This window comes from Hylaeus anthracinus, unplaced genomic scaffold (genome assembly GCF_026225885.1).
Source record: "Hylaeus anthracinus isolate JK02 unplaced genomic scaffold, UHH_iyHylAnth1.0_haploid 11997, whole genome shotgun sequence".
NCBI lineage: Eukaryota > Metazoa > Arthropoda > Insecta > Hymenoptera > Colletidae > Hylaeus > Hylaeus anthracinus.
In genome coordinates this window covers 11,769,806-11,789,610 of record NW_026534344.1, presented here as the reverse complement: position 1 = coordinate 11,789,610, position 19,805 = coordinate 11,769,806, and the positions used below count along the sequence as shown (strand labels likewise).

The window sequence follows — 19,805 nt, the reverse complement described above, 5'->3', positions numbered from 1 at the left end:
AAAATTCCCGAGTATTGAACTCTCTGAGTACTAAATCCCTTGAGTCTAAGCTTCCCGAGTTTGAACACCTTGAGTTCTGAGTTCACTGAGATTTGGACCCCTTGAGTTCTAAGCTCCTGATTTTTAAGCTTTCTGAGTTCTGAGCCCTCTGAGTACTACACCCCTTGAGTTCTAAGCTTCCCGAGTATTGAACACTGAGTTCTGAGCTCACTGAGCTTTGGACCCCCTTGATATCTAAGCTCCCTGAGTTCTGAGCCCCCTGAGCACTAATCCCCTTGAGTTCTAAGCTCCCTGAATACTGAACTCCTTGAGCTTCGAACCCCTTGAGTTCTGAGCTTCCTGAATACTGAACCACCTCAATACTAAACCCCTTTAGTTCTAAGCTCCCTGAATACTGAACTCTTTGAGCTTTGAATCCTTTGAGTCTTGAGCTCCTCGATTAAGCCAAATTGGAGACACTGACTTTCGACGACGCGAAAACGGGGTCAAGTACCGCGTCGAACGTAGACACATCGTTACAGGGCGGCATCTACTCAAAGGACAACATCCAGGAAACGAATTCTCGTCATTCCGGCGAGTAATGAAATGGGAAATGATCCGAAGGTAAGATGATCGTACTAATTGACCGTAGAGAACGCAACACTGGACTACGCGAGTCATTCGTCGTTTGTTAGAGTTCAATCGAAATTAGACAATCGTCTCGCATGCCATTTTACACAGGACACGCACACGCACACACGCGCACACAGATGAGTTCTGCACGACAACCACGCGAAACGAACTAAAATGCACAAGATCTCGAACTCGTTGCAAGAAAGCAAACGTATGTACACGTAACAAATACGTATCATGCAGGATATACGAAAACGTCGACTTCGTGGCCAGTACGATCCTGATTTATTATATTATTATCGTAATTATTATCAAGGGTGTATTTAGGGAGACACCATGAAATGAAGAATGTTTATTTGTTGAGATGTGCGGGCCACGAGTCGTAATTATTCCCATATAAAAATATTCTCACCGAGCGGACACCAACCCTCATGTTGTTCCGGTTTGTTAGGGTCCGGTATCGGCATTAGAAAAACTTGACGAGTTAATCACGATTTGAGGAGTTTAGTGATGGTCCTTTTATTTTTTTTTTTTTTTTTTTTTTTGAAGTTAGACGAATGCATGCAATATTCATAAACTCGATGCGCAATTAAAGATACACGTGATATGTCGGAGAGGTACGTCACCAAAGTTGTGCGCAATAAAACGAGATGATGTTTCGATGGAACCAGACGGAGAGAAATTATGTTGTTGGAGGGACGAGGGATCGGCAGAGGATCGGTCGATTAACGTTAGTCTAATGACAAGCGATACGAGTCTCCTAAAGTACCAAGATACTTTAATCGCTACGGTTATCGAACGCGTTCCACGAACTGTAGAGTAATACAATTTAAGCAAACAATACCAAAAGATAATTGAAACATTTCTGACAACTTGACATATTACTGGGATTAATTGGATATTATCTATTCCAGTTGATAATTACTTGCAATAAAATTAAACTACACAAATTTCTTTTATTCGATTCACTCTGCTCAACAACACATCCTAATCGATCCCAGCAGACCGAAACCTCGCCATCAGCTCGTAGAACGCGTTCGCGAATCGTTAGTAAAAAACCCAACACGAAACCTAGCAAAATACGCAGGTAAGATACGCGCGAAGCGGAGACCACAAGTGTAACGAGCGCACGCTTTCTTCTCCTGCAGTTCATATGTACACATACACGTTATGTGTTAAAGTCGTGAGAAGGTCGGTTAATGATATTAGTCACGCTCACATTTCGTACCTCAGGAGCTGAGATCGTACACGTACTGTGAATGCGCCAACGTAAAAATGCGATACATGAAAAAACTTGGACGACAGAGACTCGAAAGGTCTGGGTTAGCGTGATTATAATCAGCGAATGAATTTCTTTTTATTTAGTATGGAGATGTTACGCGAATGAAAGTGCGGACGCGAGTGTTCCCGAGGCAGCGGGAAGCGAGTACGTGATTTAGTACGTTTTAGGGAGCGCAAATGGAACGCAAACAGAACTCAAAGTAAACAAATGCACGCAATGTTAGTCTCGAAACGCACAATCCGTGAGAAATAAAAAACAATCGATTAAATCCCACACGCGTGACTAATACGGTGAAAGAAACATAAACGCGTTTAGCTGCCTCTTTGGATGGGGAGAAGAGTGGGCCAGGAGAGAGTGAAGTAATCGTTCTCGATCGGGAACCGGCCGATCTGTGTCGCGTTCAAGGCAGGGACGAGACGGAACGGTCGAAGGATGTTTGAAAGTCGCGAGAGTCGGGAGTCGTTCTCGCTGAACGCTCGAATGTCGTACTTAAGATCTAAATTCATCGATTACGATAGAGCAATTCGACGGTAACGGAGTAGAGAGAAAGAGATAGAGAGAATTGATGGGAGAAATACTCACCGCGGCAAGGGTCATTTTTTAATAGAAATTCGTCCAAGGCTACCCATCCACCACCGACTCGTACCATCACGGTGGATCGTAGAATTCGTACCAGGCGCAGCTTTTGACTGTCTCCGAACTGCGAAACACAGACTCGTATCAGGGGAATTTCTTTGGTATTTACAAGGAAATCATACAAGTATACTCCTGAAGATGTTAACACATTATTGACCGATCACGAGTAAACTCGTGTTTGTATGTATGTCAAATATTTCATTTCAATTCATTATGTTGGTAAAACATAAATAAAGTTTCTAAGAGTTCATTTAAACTGTTTCGATTTCATATTCAATTACGAAATAATAGCCGGTGACGCGAAGTCGCTTCTGTGTAAAATTGCCTGTCAACAATGTGTTAATAATTGAGTCATTTGAAGATGGTTTCACCTCTTCGAGTATGTCAAAAGTCTCCAGGAGTACAGACATGGGATCTCCCCACTGAGAGGAAGAAAATGAACGCTTGGGGAAAACTCTGTTCGCTTACCCTGTATTTTCCTTCGCCGACTTGGAATACTCGGAACTTCTGGCGACAGGTGCAGAGCATCACCAGCCGTTTGACCTCGTCGTGAATCTTGTCCGTGTCGTTGTAGGTTCTTCGCTCCTCCCAGTCGGGCCTCAGGGCGGCGATGAACTCTTTCCAGTCGATCAACCCCTCCCCGTGGCGATCGAACAGATCTGCTACTGCTCCCATTTCTAACCGTGAAGTCTCAAATTCTGCAAGCACAGACAAATTAAATTCATCAACATTAGAACAGTGTTTACTGCGATGAACAAAGAGAGAAACTAACTGGTGTTCATGATTCCTTGGATGAAGTCTTCGCGTGGAATCAGACCGTCGTTGTTCTTGTCCATCTTCCTGAAGAGATCTGTCAGCCTGGACTTCTTGTGGTTCATGAATTTCAGGAACTATAACAAAGCGATATTAATTGTTAATTTATTTAAATAATTACAAGGATTATGGAGCAAGATTCTTGACACGCTTACTTACCCTCTTACGCCAATCCTCCCAGCTGAAGTTCGCGACACGGTCCAATTCCAAAATGTAATTGTACTTGTCCTGGAGTCTGCGTTGGCGTTCCCATGCCAACATCCACACGTGCCTCCATCGGTCCCAGAGAAGCTTCACCCTAGGGCTTCGGAATTCTGGTTCGGCGCCTTTGCTGTATACGAGAAGTGTCAATTTTGCTTATATTGCAATTACGAGACATCACATAAATAAAGCATGAAAAGCAAAGAAAGCAAACGAAGAGGATCATCCATCGACGTGACTCGACTCGATCGTTTAAAAACTATCACTCTGTTCCTATTCCGTGAGTCGAGATGAAGAAAAAGAACGAAGAATCAGAAGATAAGAAACGAAGAAGAAAAATTATTCGACGTGTGACCAGAGTTCAACTATTACTAAAATCCATGATATTGGAGTGTGTTAGGGTTGAAAGCAGAGCATGATCAAGCAGAGTATCGAAGAGTATGGATGGGTGTGACGAACCTTCCTTTAGGTGGGAAGCGTGGGCCAATGTGCGGCAACGAATCTGGCGTTCTCTCACGGCCTGGGCTGGCTCGGCTAAACAGGAACATGCGTCACATCACTCGAAACTTGTACCAGTTGTTGCGCGACGAGACTCGCGTTCTTTGTACAATGATCGCCGTGTCTCAAGACAGCGATTGGCCCTTGGGTTCCTCGCGAGACGCGCGAACGGAGAAAACCAAGAGAATAGGCCTCGCCTAACTCTTAAGCTTATAAGTACAATGGGTGGGGGAGATATACGGAAATGGAGCAAGTAAAGTATGAAGAAGACATTCGCCATCTTGTGCTACACGATGAGAGTCGCAAAAAATGTCTTCTGCATATTTACCTCGGGCATTTGTGGAACTTTGTGGCCTTTTGTACATCGTTTAGAGGCCTATTCTCTGTGTTTACTACAGGGTGTTTCACAAACTCCGTTCATAGCAAATATGTTCTTAACGTCATGATATTAAGAGTTCATGGCTTAACTTCGATAAATAAAATTAACTCTGATGCTACAAATAAAAGTGTTTTTAATTGACATTAAGGAGTCGGTGAAAAACCCTGTGCGCCTCGGACGCGCTCCACTGATCCTTTGAAATTCGAATCAAGTCTCTACCATGCCACCTATAATGCGCATTCACTTGGTCGTAACCATCCTTGGAGAATTGCTACAAAAGAAACCGATAACAGTCCGACGGAGCGTGTAAGCCGACGAGACTAGACAAAGAGACCCGTATCCTTCGACAAACGCACCTTTCCGTCGTTCCGTCGTTGTCCTCGCGGACGTCTGCGATAGATCTTTAACGCAAACTTTTCACGCAGCAGCGAAAAAAAAAATTGAAAAAAAAAAAAAAAAAAAAGACAGTATATGAAACGCAACATGCACGGGCAAGTGTAACTTCCAAAGCTCACGCAAAACGGAAAAACAAACGTGGAAACAAGAGAATACGGTCTTCGAATGGTGAACCGAGTATTCGAGAAGTAAAATACAGGCGAGTGTCGCTCGCTAGCGATTCCATCTACCTCGGAGGAGTGATGGTTTCCCGACGTGCGCGATCCTTGGCGTTCCATCCGCGAGAACTTGCTAAAAGAAGTTGGGGACCGGGATATGAGAATAGAAAAGAATGTGAACGTACGTCGGTGCGGGTGACTTAGCCTTCGATATCTTCTTCGTGTCTTTCACTTGACTGTGTTTGATCTGTCTAGCTTTGCAGACGCGGTCGACCTCGTTCTGCCTTCGACTAGTGTTCTCCATGAACTCTCGATGATCCGCGATCAGCATCTCCAAGGTAGCCTTGTCGTCTGGTAGAGGTTCGGCCTCGAGTGCGTTCAAGGTATTCTCCAGGCCCTCCAACCACGAGAGTAGCTCTTCCAGAAGGTTGTCGAGGTCCTACGGAACGTGACGGAAAAATATGTACATGAAATGAAAGTAATCGAGTAATAAAAAAGTAATTGGGACGCTAAAGTTTTCAATACTTGATAAAAATCAATTGATGTACAGTGAGCTGATAAACAATAAACAAGTATTGACATTTGCAGAAACGACATTACTTTCTGATCCCCTAATATCTTAACCCTAATTATCCATACCTGAAGTCCTTGCATGTGGTTCTCCAGTCTCTGGTTCCTCTGATGCGCCCAGGTGGCGACTTCTTCCCATCTCGACTGAATGATCGTAATCCAGTGTCTGATGACCAGGACACCGTCTGGATGAGCTTTCGCGAGAATCGCGTGGGCCAGCTCCAGAGTCTGATCTTTCTCTATTTCCTTGGTGCGCAGTTCACGCAGGAACTTCTCGTGTTCCATCAACTGATTCCTGCTCTCTTGCTCGTCCTCTGGCAGCTGTCCAGCGAACCTCAGCTTCATCTCGGCGTCTCTCAGCCACTCGAGGAGCACGTGGACAGCCTTGTGCAGGCGTTCCGCATCTCTGAGAGCGTCCTCGAGACGTTCGGTCTTCTCAGAGGACAACTGAGACACTGCGTTCCAGAGGTCGTTCAGTTCTGCGAGCTGAGGACCAATACAGGACGCGTCCTCTGGTGTTGCTTTATCTAACAATTCGCGACCAGTTTTGATGACGGATACCATTTGGGAGGCTCGAGACTCTAAGTCCCTCTCGAAGGTCTTGTGCTGCTCCACCAGGTTCACCACGGTGTCTAAATCTCCATGAAGCGGTCCCATGTTCGCTAGTTGTTTCTCAGATTTGCTGAGCCACTCGAGAAGTGCTTGAATGGCGTCCTTGAATTGTCCAGAGAAGAGCAAAGCCTCCTCGAGTTTCCTCTGCCTATCCACGCACTTGCCACAAACGGTGGTCCACTTGTTCTTCAGCTCGTTCAGCAGTTCCTTCAGCGCGAACTCGTCAGTTTTGGGAGCCTTATCCTTCAACGTCTTGCCGTTCTTCATGGTGGTGTCGTAGGTGCCCTGCTTGGCGCTCAACGCCTTCTGCAATTCGCGATGCTTGTTCAGTCGCGCCTTTATCCTTTCAGGATCGTTTCCTCCTAGACCACCGTCTGCTGCGACTTCGTCAAAGGTCTTCTCCGTCTCGACTAACCAATTCATCAGGTTGGACCAGGCGTCGTGGAACTCTCTGGCCTCCTTGTAACCGTGGTCTAAAGACCTCGTTCTCTCGGCAGACTTGGAAACCACCCTCTCCCACCTGTGCTGCACGCTTATCAGCAAGTTCTTAATCAGGATCACGTCCTGTTTCTGCGAGAAGTACTTCAAATGAGTTCCCTTCTTGTCGAGATTCAGCATGGTCTCGCGATGGACCCCGACGTCCTTCTGGAAGGTCTTGTGCTCCTCTATCTGGCCAAGGATGGTCTCCATGACCCTTGACACAGGCTTCAGGTTGGTGAGGACCTTCTCCGCGTTAGTCAGCCAGTCAACGAACGCTTGGAGTGCGTCGTGGAACTCGGTGGCTTCCTTCAGCGCGATCTCCAGCTTGATCTTCTTATCGCTGGCTCGAGCTGTGACATTGTCCCAGCGTTGCTTCAGTGTCTTCAAGTTGTGATTGAGTCCTCCTGCACTGTGACTGTCGGCTCGCTTCAGATACTCTTGACCTTGTTGGAGAACCGTCTCGACCTTTGGCCTGTTCTGTTCTAACTCGTTGAAAACCTCCATGAACCGCTCAAGCTGTTCCGAGGCGGTCTCTGGGAGGCCTCCCACAGGTTTGGAGGCCACTATGGTATTGTCTACATCGCCTAACCAAGACAGAAGATCCTGGATCTCCGCGGTGAAAGACTGCGCCTCTCTGAGGGCATCCTCTAACTCTCGTTGACGATCCGCAGCGCGCTGTAGCAGGTCGCGCCATCGACGATTCAAAGTACCTAATTTCTCAGCTGTCGTCGATGCTTCGGCTGTTCCCTTTCCATCTTCTATCAACTGTCTACCAGCGTCGTTCAGCGTATCGACGCTCGTCTGGTGGGCCTGAATGTCGTTCACCAGGACCTTCAACTTGGCCAGCTCTACTTCGATCACCTGTGGATCGCCAGCAACTGCTTTCAAATTATCGAGGGTGTCGTCCGTCTTCTCGATCCACACTAGGAGCTCGTCGAGCGCGTGCTGGAATTGTCCCAAACGCAGCAAAGCGTTCTCCAGGAGTCTCTGCCTCTCGACCAAGCCTCTGAGCAGTCCGTCCCATCGCTTGTTCACCGCTCCTAACGGTTCCTTGATGGCGGCAGCCTGCTCCGATGATGTCCTCTCCGTCAATTCGGCCGCTTGTCTGAAACGTCACGAGGAAACGTTGAAGGATTCGCGTGGATGCTTCGACGGGATCCGTACGCCCAGTTGTGAGAAAACGTACACCATGGATGGATGCTGGTAAATAAATGGTAGGACCGTTATTTGGTCCCGTACCGTTTGAGTCGATGTTTAGTCAGAATGAACATAGGGGCGACGAATCTACGGGAGAGGAATGATACAGAACTTTCGAGGCAGAAAGTGTTGGCTCCTCGAGGTCGTTAGGGAGGTTTTTTGACACATTGAACGCCACGTCACCCACCTATGGGTGACGGAGCTTTTCACTAAAGAACTTTTCAATAAATAATTTAAAAGACTAAGTATCGATGAAACCAACAATCCGGACAGAATTCGTAAGTTTTGATGACAATTCAAAAATAAGTAATACGACAAATGTTGGATTCTATCATTTCTAATTGTCTCGAGATGAAATTTTAATTCTGTAGACACTTCCATGCGATTCAGTGTGGCAGTCAACGTGTTAAGGGAGATACTTGGTAGAGTACTTGATGAAGTACTCGATGATCTAGATACATACTTAAACAGTAGACCATAATCTGAACTGATTCAGATGATTTGTAGTGCTCTTTTAAGAGAGATACTCGGTGAGTACTTAGCGGCTTATGCACACGTTTAAACAGTAGGTCACGATCAATGTCATCTATTTCAGATGATTCACTATAAACAAACATAAAGAGAGGATAGCCACCGGTGATCTCGAGGGTTCGCCACTTTCTGCCTCGAGTCTAATCCGTTTATGAAAGGAAAACGCTGCGACTCGTCCGTTCTCGAGCCTCTGCGACTAAGTACCTACGGTGTGGGAGCGTTTGTGCGCGTTTGTGTAAGTATAACAGGCACGACGCGAGCCAGGCAAACAGGCAGCCAGATACAACGAACTTTCGACGACAAGAACACTGTTCGAATGACTCCAACCAACACAGAGAAGGAAAAAGAGAAAGTAAGTTAAGGATTTCGATTATTCGATCGCGACTAGGGTATTACGACTGTTACAGAGATTACGAGATTAGGGGTTGGGGGGGAGGGGGTCGGTCGGTCGATGGAGGGCCGCACACTGGTATCACCTGGGATATTATGGTACCTGGTGTAGTATCGAGATACGATAAAGAATATAAGCCATGCTCTAACTACAGCTACAACACAGAGAGAGGGTTGACTTGCCTTGTCAGACTCCTATGCGTTCAGGAACCGGCACAGAAAAATAAAAGTTTGGGATTAGAATCTCGCTGCTCGCTCAGAAGAGGTAAAAGTTCGCGCTATTGTTACTGTGCGAATGGAAAACAGCGCGATGGGGACGCCATACTGTATACACGCATGAAACACTTCGAGAGGATCGACGACGCTCTGGATCTATTTCGCGAAAGTATCAGGTCGTTCGCTACATTCGTCCTGTTTTACTAATATGTAATGTTATAATAGTCAAAATCCACGTTTATTGCATATTACTTTCGGTATTCACTGCGTTTCTGGAAGATACGATCGTGATCTTAAGTTATCACTTTTGTATCTTCATATTGGATAGTTAGAACAATTTAACATTTATTTAATTTCTCGAGGGGTATTAACACACATGTGCACGTTTGCTTTTATATCGAAATTGCTGTTACTTACGACCACCACAATATCGTTTACAAAAAAATAGACCACCATATTAAAGTGAGACTGTATGTTTGTATATTAAAATCAATTTTCTAGATAAAACGTGCTTTGATTTGCGTGTATTCGATTAGAAAAATTCGTTCCTCGAGAGATTAAATATGAGTGATTTGAATTAGAAAAGGAAGTATAGCTGCAACACATTTTGGATAAAGTCTTGCTACCTCAAAAAGTAGTTGAACAAAATAATGTCCACATTGTCCAACAAACCCTAATACTTTTTTCATCAAAAAAAGGAAAGAACCTAGCGAACGACCTAACAAAAGAGACAAAAGGAGGTAAACAGACCTACAGTTAAAGAACCGTGTTTGGTTACCTGTTCAGAGCTTCGACCTTGACCATGTGAGGATCAACTTCAGCTTTGAAATTGGCCAATTGTTTGATCTGTTTCTTAACTTCGTCGATGTCGCTGCCGAGGGGTCCCATCCGTGCAAACTTCTCCTCAGCCTCCTCCAAGAATTCCAGAAGGTTGTGCAACGTTTCGTGGAACTCCATGGCCTTTTCCATCGCGTCGATGAGATTTTCCTCGCGCCTAGCGTACAGGGCAGTGACGTTGTCCCACGCTTGATCCAAATCCTCGATGTGTTTCCTGACCTCTGGTTTATCTGGTTCGCCGCAGAGTCCCATCAACTCGTGACCAGAAGCTCGAACTTGCTCCACATCGGGTTTCGTTTGGTCGATCTCGTGCCGGATCTCCTGGAGGGCGACTTGTTGTTGTTGGATGGCTGCTGGCTGAGCAGCCGGTGGTGCCTGACCAGCGAGAGCATCTTGAAGCTCTCGCAAGGTCGACATGACACCGTTCAACTCCGACCAGAACTTCTCTGCTATCGACAGGGCATCGTCCAGAGTGTGGCCTCTCTCGTTGGTGGCCTTCTGCACGTCGCTCCATAGTTTGTTCAGTTTCTCCAGCTTCCGTTTGATGTCCTTCACGGCTGGATCGGCTCTGTTGCCTGCCTTGCTGATCACGTCGTCGGCCGCTCGCCTAACAGCAGCGTACGCCTCCGACCTGTGAGCCAGTTCATCGATCAGTCCGGTGTTCTCCTCCATCTGATCCCGCAGGCGACCTGGATGAGCACTAATTGGCTCCGCGCCGTGTACTTGGTCCGCTGTCGATGAAAGAGCGCGCAGCATTCCCTCCAGTTTGTCAGAGAATTGAGACGACTCCTGCAGAGCTTGCTCCAGAGTCTGTTGTCGGCTTCGCAGTTCTGCTCTGAGGGCTGCGTATCGAGTAGTGTCCGCCTCCAGGATGTCCTGTATCTTGATGCCTTCCTCTTCGTTGCAGAGTTTTATTAAAGCTTCGCCAGTCTTGTTCAGTTTCTCGACTAGAGGTTTGTGCTCGTTGATGCTCTGCATGAGGAGCTCGTTCTTGTCTTGCTGGACAGCGATTAAGTCGGGCCTCAAGGCTGGCATGGGAAGCATGGCGACTTGCTGCTCGGCCTCCTCGAGCCAACTGACCAAACCTATGTGGGTGTCGCGTAAATGTTCAGCGAGTGGCAGCGCTTGCTCCAGAGCTCCGAGCCTGTCCGCTGAAAGGCCAGAAACGATCTCCATGGTCTCTCGGAGATCCTCCATCTTCTCTCTGATGGTCGAGGTGTCTTCGTGTTGGCCATTCTCGCGTATCACTTTCTTTGCTGTCGATATCACATCCCTGACGCGACCCTTCTGACTGGATATGTCATCGTTCAACGCCTTGTGCTCCTTCAGCTGAACTCTGATGATTTCTGGTTCGCTGCTGGGTGGCTCTGCTTCGCGTAATTGGTTGTCTACTTCACGGAACCATTCAAGTAGATCGTCGATGTCACCGATCACCTCCAAAGAGCGTTGTTTGCTGAGCTGGATTCTTTCAGCCTTTCGTTGTATTTGTTCAGCGATGGCGTCGAATCGTCTATTGTCTCTGGTGACCAGACCTTCTATAGTCGCTGCGCCCTCGCCAGGTGACAATTGGGACAGCTGCGGTCCGACTGCGTTAATCTTGTCCAAGACTGGCCTGTACTCCGATATTTCCATTTCCAATCGCACGATCTCGTCCTCGCGAGGTTCCGCGGACTGCAGGGCAGATTCCGCTGCCTGCATCCAGTCCATCAGTCGATTGTGGTTATCGTGGAACTGTTGGACCAGTGGTAAGGACTCTTGCGCGTGTTTCAGCAAATCAGAACCTCGGCTGACAAGATCATTGAATCGTCGTTGAAGAGAATCGAGCTTGTCCTTCAGTTGAAGAGCCTCGTCGCTCGAGATGTGCTTCATCAGTTCCAAGCCAGCGTCGGTGGTGCTGTCTACTTCGGTCTGTCGCGTTGAAACTTCTTCGGTCAGGTCTGCTAGATCTTCCATTTGCTGCAAAAGCTTCTCAGTGTGGACTGCCAAGACTCTATATTTCGATAACCTGATCTCCATGCCCTCCATCCATGCCTGAAGTTCTTGGTAGCTGAGGACCAAGTGGCGCAAGCCCTGTCTAGATCTTTGCAACAATCCACCTAGAGCCTCTGATCGTTCGACCAGAGCTGCGTATCTGTCTGCAGCGTCCTGTAACTTGTCTGCCAGAGTACTAGCCTCGTCCTCTCCTACGAGAGCCATCAACTGGCTAGCTATTTCCGTGAGCTCGCTGAAGTCGGGCTTCCTCGACAGAATGTCTTCGTGAAGGGCATCGTGTTCCGTGACGCGCTGTTGAATCTTCTCCTCGTCCGTTGGTACCAACTCCATGTCCCTGACGCGCTTCTCCGTCTTGTCCAACCAGATCGCCAGTGGAACCAGCTTATCTTGGAACTGTTTAGCAACTCCCATTGCTTGTTCGAGGGCTTCCATTCTCTCAGCAGCGCTTTCCGTCAGGTTGTCGAATCTGCCCACGAGTTCCTTCAACTGCTTCTCGATCATTTTTCGTTCCTTAGGATCCGCACCAGCAGCGACCTCTTGACCCATGTTGTACAAAGACGACATCGAATTCTGTCTGTCCATCAGCATCTTCTTCAAGAACTTCTGCTCCTGTAATTGCGCCTTGACCACCTTGTAGTCCGACGATGGTGGTTTCTGATTGGAAACCATTTCCTCCGTGTCCGTTAACCATTTCTCTAATCCGTCCAGAGCCTCTTGGAATTTACCCGACTGAAGGAGTCCCACGTCTAATCTTCTGTCTCTCTCGTTTAATCTATCCTTTAGATCGTTCCATTTGTCGTTCATCTTGTCGACATCCTTTTCGATGTTGCTGGTACTAACATCACGACCGGCAGTCTGAATCAAAGACTGGCCAATGGCGTTGCAATCTTCGACAGCGCGGGCTAGGGGTTCTATCTTGTGTATTTTTAAAAGTCTAAAGTCCTCTTGCTGAGCCTTTATAGATTCTACTTCGGAACCGACAGGCCTGAATCTTCTGAATTCTTCGTTTGCATCATCGATCTCCGAGATGACGGTGGTGTGCGCTTGATAGAACTCTTGTAATTTGTCGAGAGTCGCGGTAAGTTCGTCGTGACGATCTCGCGTGCGATCATCGAGCTTACCAATTTGTCGTTTCAAGCCAGCAACCTGTTCCCTCGTAGCTACCGCGTCAGCTGCGAAACCATAGTCGACCAATCGTTCTCCTAGGCTTTCCAGATCTGTCACTTCCTCGTACAATCTATTCACTTTACTGATCACTTTAGTCGTATCCTCTATCTGAGAACGCACCAATTTAATTTCTCTACCAGGTGCTCTCATAGAATCCAATTCCTTCTCGAGACTGGAGACGTTCTGACCAATTGATTTCACGTGGTCGTTGAATTGCGCCATAGCGGTAGCTGCGCTCTGTAATTCGTTGCATCTGTCGTCCAACTTCGCCTGCAGGTCGTTGATCCGATCCGTCAAGTTCTCCACTTCGTCTTGTAGATGGGTTGCATCGACTCCTTGCTCGCCAGCTTTGTGTGCCAAGTCGCTGGCTTGTTGTTTCACGCATTGCAGAGGTTTCTTCAAATTTGTAGTTTCTTCTCGTAAACTCTGAAAGAAGATAAATAATCCTTGAGCGTCGAAACGATGAGTCATCAAACGATGGCTCATCGTTTGAGATAATTATGTACCTTTATCCTATCGAGAAGTTTCGGGTCTTTAGCTGCTCCACCAAGAGCATCGTGAGACGCCAGTTTGTCCTCGCAACGCTGCAAGCCGTGACGCAAGTCTCGCAAATTCTCGTTGAAGTCCATCAAATGTCGTGCAGTATCTTCCAAGGATTGTGTTCTTGTCGAGAGATCTGTAACGTCGATCGATTCATTTAAACATACTGCCATGTCTAGTCAATCAAGAAAATTATAATCGATCACACTTACCGTTGTTCAACTTGTCCCACCTAGTCTTCATGGCGCCAAGTTCATTCTTGACATTCTGTTTGTCAATGTCGCAAGCTCCGAGGAACGTTTCACCAAGGGTCTTGTTGTTCTCAAACTCTCCAGAGTGCTTCCAAACTTCGTTCCTGAAGGAAGCAAGTTCCTTGAGTTGCTTTTCGATGTCCTTGCGTTTAAAGGAAGCTGGTTTCAAACACTCGAGTTTGTCTTCGGCTTGTCGAAGCCATGGCAAGAAGGTATCCTGCGCTTTGTAGTACTTCTTGCAGTGTTCCGCGCAAGTCTGTAGCTTTGTGTGTCTATCGAGCAAGTCCTTCTTCAAACGATCCCACTGGGAATGCATTTTGTCCAAGTCGCGTTGCAGTGACCGATTCTCGACTTTCTGGGACCGCGCGAGCATGTCGCGTCCTTTGTTCAGCAGCATGATGACCTCGTGTTCCTTGCCCATTACGTTTCTGTATATCGGCTCATGATGATCGAGTTGCTGTTGCAGAATATCTCGGTCAGCGGATACCAGCAATTTTTCGGACATGTTTCCAAGCTCGTCGGCAAGCCAACCCAAGGTTTTAGTGCAGGAGGCCTCGAACTGTCTTCCATCTCTCAAGTTACCCTCGATCTCGGCTTTCTTATGGTCCAATTTCTTTTGTAGGTTAGTATAAAGTTTACCAACAGCGGCCAATTTTCCATGAATCTCGGATTTGGAAGCAGGATCGCTCAGGACTTCGCACAGCTGTTCGCCCGCTGCTTCAGCGTCGGCCAACAAAGGTCTCTGGCCTTCCAGTTGTCTCTCCAGGTTCTCGATTTTCCGTAGCTGATCTTCAGGGTCCTTTTCGAGGGTCAATTCGTCCAGATTGTCCGAGATGGCTTGCAGAGCGTCGCGTAAACGATTAAGGCTTGCATCAAACTCACGACTAGTGTCTACCGCGTCGCCTAAGCTCTGCGCTCTCTCATCGAGTCTGGCCAATTGATCTGACCACTTGTCCAAAATAGATCTCAATTTCGCACTGGTTCTCTGGCCGTCGGCGGAATCAGTTCCTATCACGCCGAGAATGCTCTCTCCAACCTGCACCAGGTGGTCCAATTGAGGCTGTTGAGTACGGAATTCTTCTCGCAGGACCTGAACCTGCTGCACTTGGCTAGCAACCATTCTAGGATCGGCTGAGATCGGACCTAACGCGCCCATCATTCGTTCCTTCGACCCCAGCCAAGACACCAAGCCCTCTGACGTGTCGTAAAAGTCCTTAACGTCGTCCAGGAACTTTATTCTATCTTTACACCGTTCGCTGAACGATCTCCATCTGCTGGCCACGTCTTCCATCTCGTCGTTTAATCTATCAACGCCGTCTGCTCCCTTCTTGCGTCTGACCAGATCGCGCACTTGAGTCCTGGTAGTGTCGAGCAACGATTGTTTTTCGTACATCTCCTCGATCACGATCTTGATCTGTTTCGCCGTTTTGTCCGCCTCCTCTTTCGTGCTTGGCATGCTCTCTTTCGGTATTTGTCGCTGGATCTGTAAAGTCAGAAAGAAAAACGTGCGTTGATACAGTTTAGGAAGGGACGAAGGATTCAATTTTGAAAGCGACGCGTTACCTTCTCCAGAAATTGGGACAGGGTCTTCAAGTTATCCATGTGTCTCCTCAGTTCGTCCTTCACGTTGTCCAATTCAGTTTGCCGGTCGGATAGGCGGACGCCCAGCAATTCGTATCTATTGTTGATCTCGGAGAGTTGTTGCTGAACAGGCGACAGATCCTCGAGATGAAAACCGTCCTGACTGGAGCGACGGCTACTGAATCCGCTGCTACCACCTGGAGAGACCGGACTTTGAGCTGCATACAATTTAGCGGGAGATGGTGATCGACCGTCTTGTGACATTCGTCGTACTACAAAAAAAAAATGTGTGAGAGTTGAGCGAAGTGTGACAGTGATGGATGATCGTGAGGGTACGATGTAATGGACCGTCAAGAATGTGCTATCGAGCGATTAGACGACAATGCGAGTGACTAAAGAAGCAAATTAAACTCACTATATGTACCTGGTCTTTTAGTTGGACTGGTACTACCACGACGACGAGTAGGGCTCTCGGTGCGTTCCTTCAGCAAGCCATCATAAGCGATTCCCAGATCGTTCACTTTGTTCACGGTGTTGCCATAATCGCGGTACTCCTTCTGGACAGGTTTCAATTCGTCAGCCTGTCTCTTCAGCTTCTCCAAGTCGACAGCTACTGGCTCGAGTCCTTGAACCTTGCTCTCTGTACGAGTTAGCCAATCGATCACCTGATCGCGAAGCTTCTCGTACGCGGACAGCTGCTCTGCTCTGGATTTGCTTAGTCGTTGTTTTTCGTCAATTAGATTGTTCACTTCCTTCCACTGGGACTCGAGGGCTTTGATCTTATCTCTGATTGGGGCAACGTCCGTTACATCCTTCTTCGAGATCAAGTTCTTTCCGTTGCGGATCAGGTCTTCGAAGCTGGCACGTTGATCCTCTCGTTTGTCCATCAGGATCACCATTTTGCTCTCGTATTCAGTAACGTTCAATTTACTTAAGTCTCTCGATTCAAGCGTCTCGATCATGTGAGCGTACCAGCTGTCGAACTTGCTGGTCTCGACCAAGAAGTCGCCAAGGGCTTGCGCGATTTCGTCGAGGAATTCACCACGACGTAGCGACTTATCCATAAGCTTCTCGAACCTGCCCTGAACGTCTTTCAGCTTGCCCTCTATACGCTTGGCGATACGCGCGTTGCTCGAGTTCGTGAGCAGATCGCGCGCACTGCTCGCGACTGATTCCACGCTCAAGCGATGACTGTCTAGGTCTGCTTGAAGCAAACGTTGGTCCCTCTGTTGCTCTTCCAGTCGCTCCTTCTGAAGACTCGCTGGTCGCTGAATGTTCCTATAAACAAATAACAATCCATGTTCATTTCTGTAAAGTCAGAAAGATTCTAAGTCTAACCGGATATTTCAGTGTGTCGCTTACTTGAACTGGCTCTCGATGTTGTTCAACCAAAGCACCAAGCTATCCAGAGCGTCCTGCACACCCTGGCTTCGAACCAAAGCTGCGTCTAACTCTTGACACTTCTCTGCAATCGCGTTAGTCAACTGTCTGTACTTGTCCTCCAAAGCCCTCGCGGGTTCTTCCAGTTCGTCGACTTCTTTCGGTGTCAGTTGTCCGTCGAGGGACCTCAGGAGGGCTTCAACGGTCACCTTCACGTTCTCCACCAAGCGTTCATTAGCGAGCATCTCGTTGTTGAGTGCTTTAGCTTTACTGAGTTGATCCTCGACTTGTTTAGGCTCTGCCGCGACAGCCTCGGAGATGGCCCTGTGGACCTTGGGTTCTACCTCCTTCAGCCAACTTCTAGCCTTCTCCAAGGACTCGCGATAGTCCCTCTGCCTTCCACCAACTCCGGATAGCTTGTCAGAAAGGAGATTCGCCCGCGAAAGCAGGTCTTTGTACTGAGCAGTGACGATAGAGACTTCACCGCGCACGGGGGAGTCCTGACTAGCTACTGGCTCCTTGTGAGGCAGCCTCTGCGGCAAACTAGTACGGAATTCGTTGAGAACGTGGAGGAACTCTTTGCTCTCGTCGACGAACTTCTGCGCAGCCATGGTGATGAATCTTAGATCTGCTTGGTGCGCTATAACGTCGCTTATGAAATCGCGCGTGGCGTCTGTGCTGCTGTTCAATCTGTTCAGGTCGGACAACGAGTGCTCCTTCTCTTCCAACACTCGTCTCGCGTTGTCCAGCCAATGGGAGAACGTCGACAACTCGTTCCTACGTTCCAAATTGTGTTTATATTTAATAAAAAGAGAAAACTGCAGGAATATAGGGTGGTTACATTTTTCGGGTGTGTTTTACATATTAACCCTTTATAGGGCACTGATACTCGTTGGTACCGCTAAGGAAAGGGCGGGAATTTTGTATTTTTAAGTTTCTACGCTCATACTTTTTTTTTACAAAAAAAAAAGTGGAAAAGAAATACCCAGGGAGTTCTGCCCTATAAAGGGTTAATGTAGATGACGGAACAACTAGCATGAAGTTGTGGTATGACCTAACGTAGTTCAAGTCAATTCAATCTATTTAATAATTAGCGATGCTCAGGGTTGATAGTTCTTATAAGAACTTTTACACGCAAGACGTAACATAAGCGGAATGGTACCCACTTGAACTTGACCAACTCGTCCCTGGCGGCGATCAAACGTTTCACCATTCTCTCTGTTCTGTCCGAGGCCTTGTCGAACCTGGTCTTCAGGGAGCGTCCGTTTCTCTCCAAGGTGGACACTTCTTCGCTGGAGAGGACGTTGCTACCAGTTAGGACCACCTGACGAATTTGGTCCAGGCAGGTGGAGACAGGTCTGGCGTGAGCCTCCAGGTCCTCTTTGATCTCCTGATGATACATGCATTGATGTACATATATGTATGGACATAGTGGGAGAGAAAGGGAGGGAGAGAGAGAGAGAGAGAGAGAGAGAGAGAGATGTTTATTTTTATCAGGTTTGGAAAGTGTCCAGATTTTTTAATCGCATACTAAAATTTCTATTAGTCGTTCTAATAATAGCCATTCATAATCTGAGGATATTTATGGATTTATGATAAGTATAAATACATGAAAATATACACGGACTTGTACAAGTGCATAAATGTATAAAATATGAAAAATAAAATGCACTTTAAATTGTTTGGAAGACAAAACATACTTCAGGTTTCTGTTCTTTATATGTATATATATAAAGATATGAATTTGCATAAACGTCCACACTCTAGACATGACTATACGTACACAAAGAAGTCTATTCTCGGATTAATTTGTGTACATGTTTATTATTTAATGAACCAAGACGCCCATGCTTACTTTCATGGCGTTTATCTGGCTTCGAAGCTGATCAACGTCCTCCTTAACGTTATCCTGTTTAGCCAACTTGTCCTCCACCTCGGATATCCACTGCAGGAGCCTCGAGGACGTTTCGTCGCACAGCTTGTACTTCTCCTCGACCGCTTGCTACATTGGTTTGCAACAGAGAGAGGAACAGGTGTTGGTACCGACCGCAGGTGATCGCACAGGTAGACGCGACTTAAAGGGTAATCTTAGTTTCTAACGTGCTCTCTTAAAACGTAACAATCGAAGAAAAACCGCCCCCTTACCAACGGCGGTTGCTCTGTAAGAATTAACGAAGAAAGTAGAGATTAAGAAATAATATATATATATATATGGGGTACATGGTAAGCTTATAAACGTATCTCACGCATGCAAAACACATACACACACTTTGGAACGTAAAGTAAAACGTGACAACGTTATTGTTTATATACGTATAAATATATATAAGTAATTTAAAAAAAAAACAAAAACAAAAACACAGTTTTTTTAGAAGAACCCAAGAAGGTCTGATTGATCTGCCAGCGAGTAATCGAACTGCATACTCGTACCCGTACGTGGTTTTTGTTCTTATATGCAGTCGGCAAGCGAGAACGATGGTAAACAGAACGGAGGAAGCCGCGTTCTCGTCAATAAGACGCGTCTGCAAAGCAAGTACAATATAAACTGAAAAGAATACGATATCGCGATAACGAGAAATGGCGACAGTGACAAAAAAACGAGATGACGAGAGGGTTGAAGGGATTTTTGAATAGGAAGCCGCTCGATTGCGACGCATCGATGGGGAGGGATTGTTCGTATGGTGGATATGTCGAGGCTTGTATGCTACGTGCTCGTGAGATTTCCGCATAACTCGTGCTAGAAAGAAAACAGGATCGAGCTAAACAAACGAATACGATAATACCTGAAAACAAAGGAAAACTTCAATGTAACAATTGCAATGTAACGATTGGAGAAATAAATGGGTCCGTCGATCAGTTATAAAAATTGGGGGTTGCGGGTTGAGGGGGGAGAGATTCTGATAAATGGGGGTGTGGTTCGGTACACTCCTGGACGCGAGGAATAAATTGTCGTAGTGTTACACTCGAAAATTGTTCTTTGATTGAGAAAAAATATTGAAAGTAAAATTCATATAATATTTAAAGAATATAAATAAATGCCTGTTTAGGTTCAATTCTAATAGACGCGTTTGCAAAGATTTTATTTT

General features: G+C 46.7%; 1 protein-coding gene across 43 annotated transcripts in view; it reads right to left on the bottom strand.

Annotated features, from left to right (window-relative positions):
• LOC128889285 (dystonin) overlaps positions 1-19,805 on the bottom strand; it is a 105,240-nt gene that overhangs the window by 13,784 nt on the left and 71,651 nt on the right. For 26 of the 43 annotated variants that reach the window (XM_054146762.1, XM_054146768.1, XM_054146770.1 and 23 more), the window contains 17 exons: positions 18,575-18,721; positions 17,886-18,109; positions 16,702-17,496; positions 15,755-16,617; positions 15,322-15,611; positions 13,720-15,241; positions 13,474-13,643; positions 9,750-13,393; positions 8,939-8,950; positions 5,615-7,742; positions 5,161-5,414; positions 4,004-4,078; positions 3,503-3,674; positions 3,303-3,420; positions 2,999-3,228; positions 2,477-2,594; positions 1,025-1,087 (listed from right to left, as the gene is read on the bottom strand). In XM_054146762.1, the coding sequence (XP_054002737.1) occupies positions 1,025-1,087; positions 2,477-2,594; positions 2,999-3,228; positions 3,303-3,420; positions 3,503-3,674; positions 4,004-4,078; positions 5,161-5,414; positions 5,615-7,742; positions 8,939-8,950; positions 9,750-13,393; positions 13,474-13,643; positions 13,720-15,241; positions 15,322-15,611; positions 15,755-16,617; positions 16,702-17,496; positions 17,886-18,109; positions 18,575-18,721 (10,825 nt within the window). The remainder of the gene's footprint in view (positions 1-1,024; positions 1,088-2,476; positions 2,595-2,998; positions 3,229-3,302; positions 3,421-3,502; positions 3,675-4,003; positions 4,079-5,160; positions 5,415-5,614; positions 7,743-8,938; positions 8,951-9,749; positions 13,394-13,473; positions 13,644-13,719; positions 15,242-15,321; positions 15,612-15,754; positions 16,618-16,701; positions 17,497-17,885; positions 18,110-18,574; positions 18,722-19,805) is intronic. The other 17 variants (XR_008460409.1, XM_054146753.1, XM_054146757.1 and 14 more) reach the window with 7 other exon arrangements.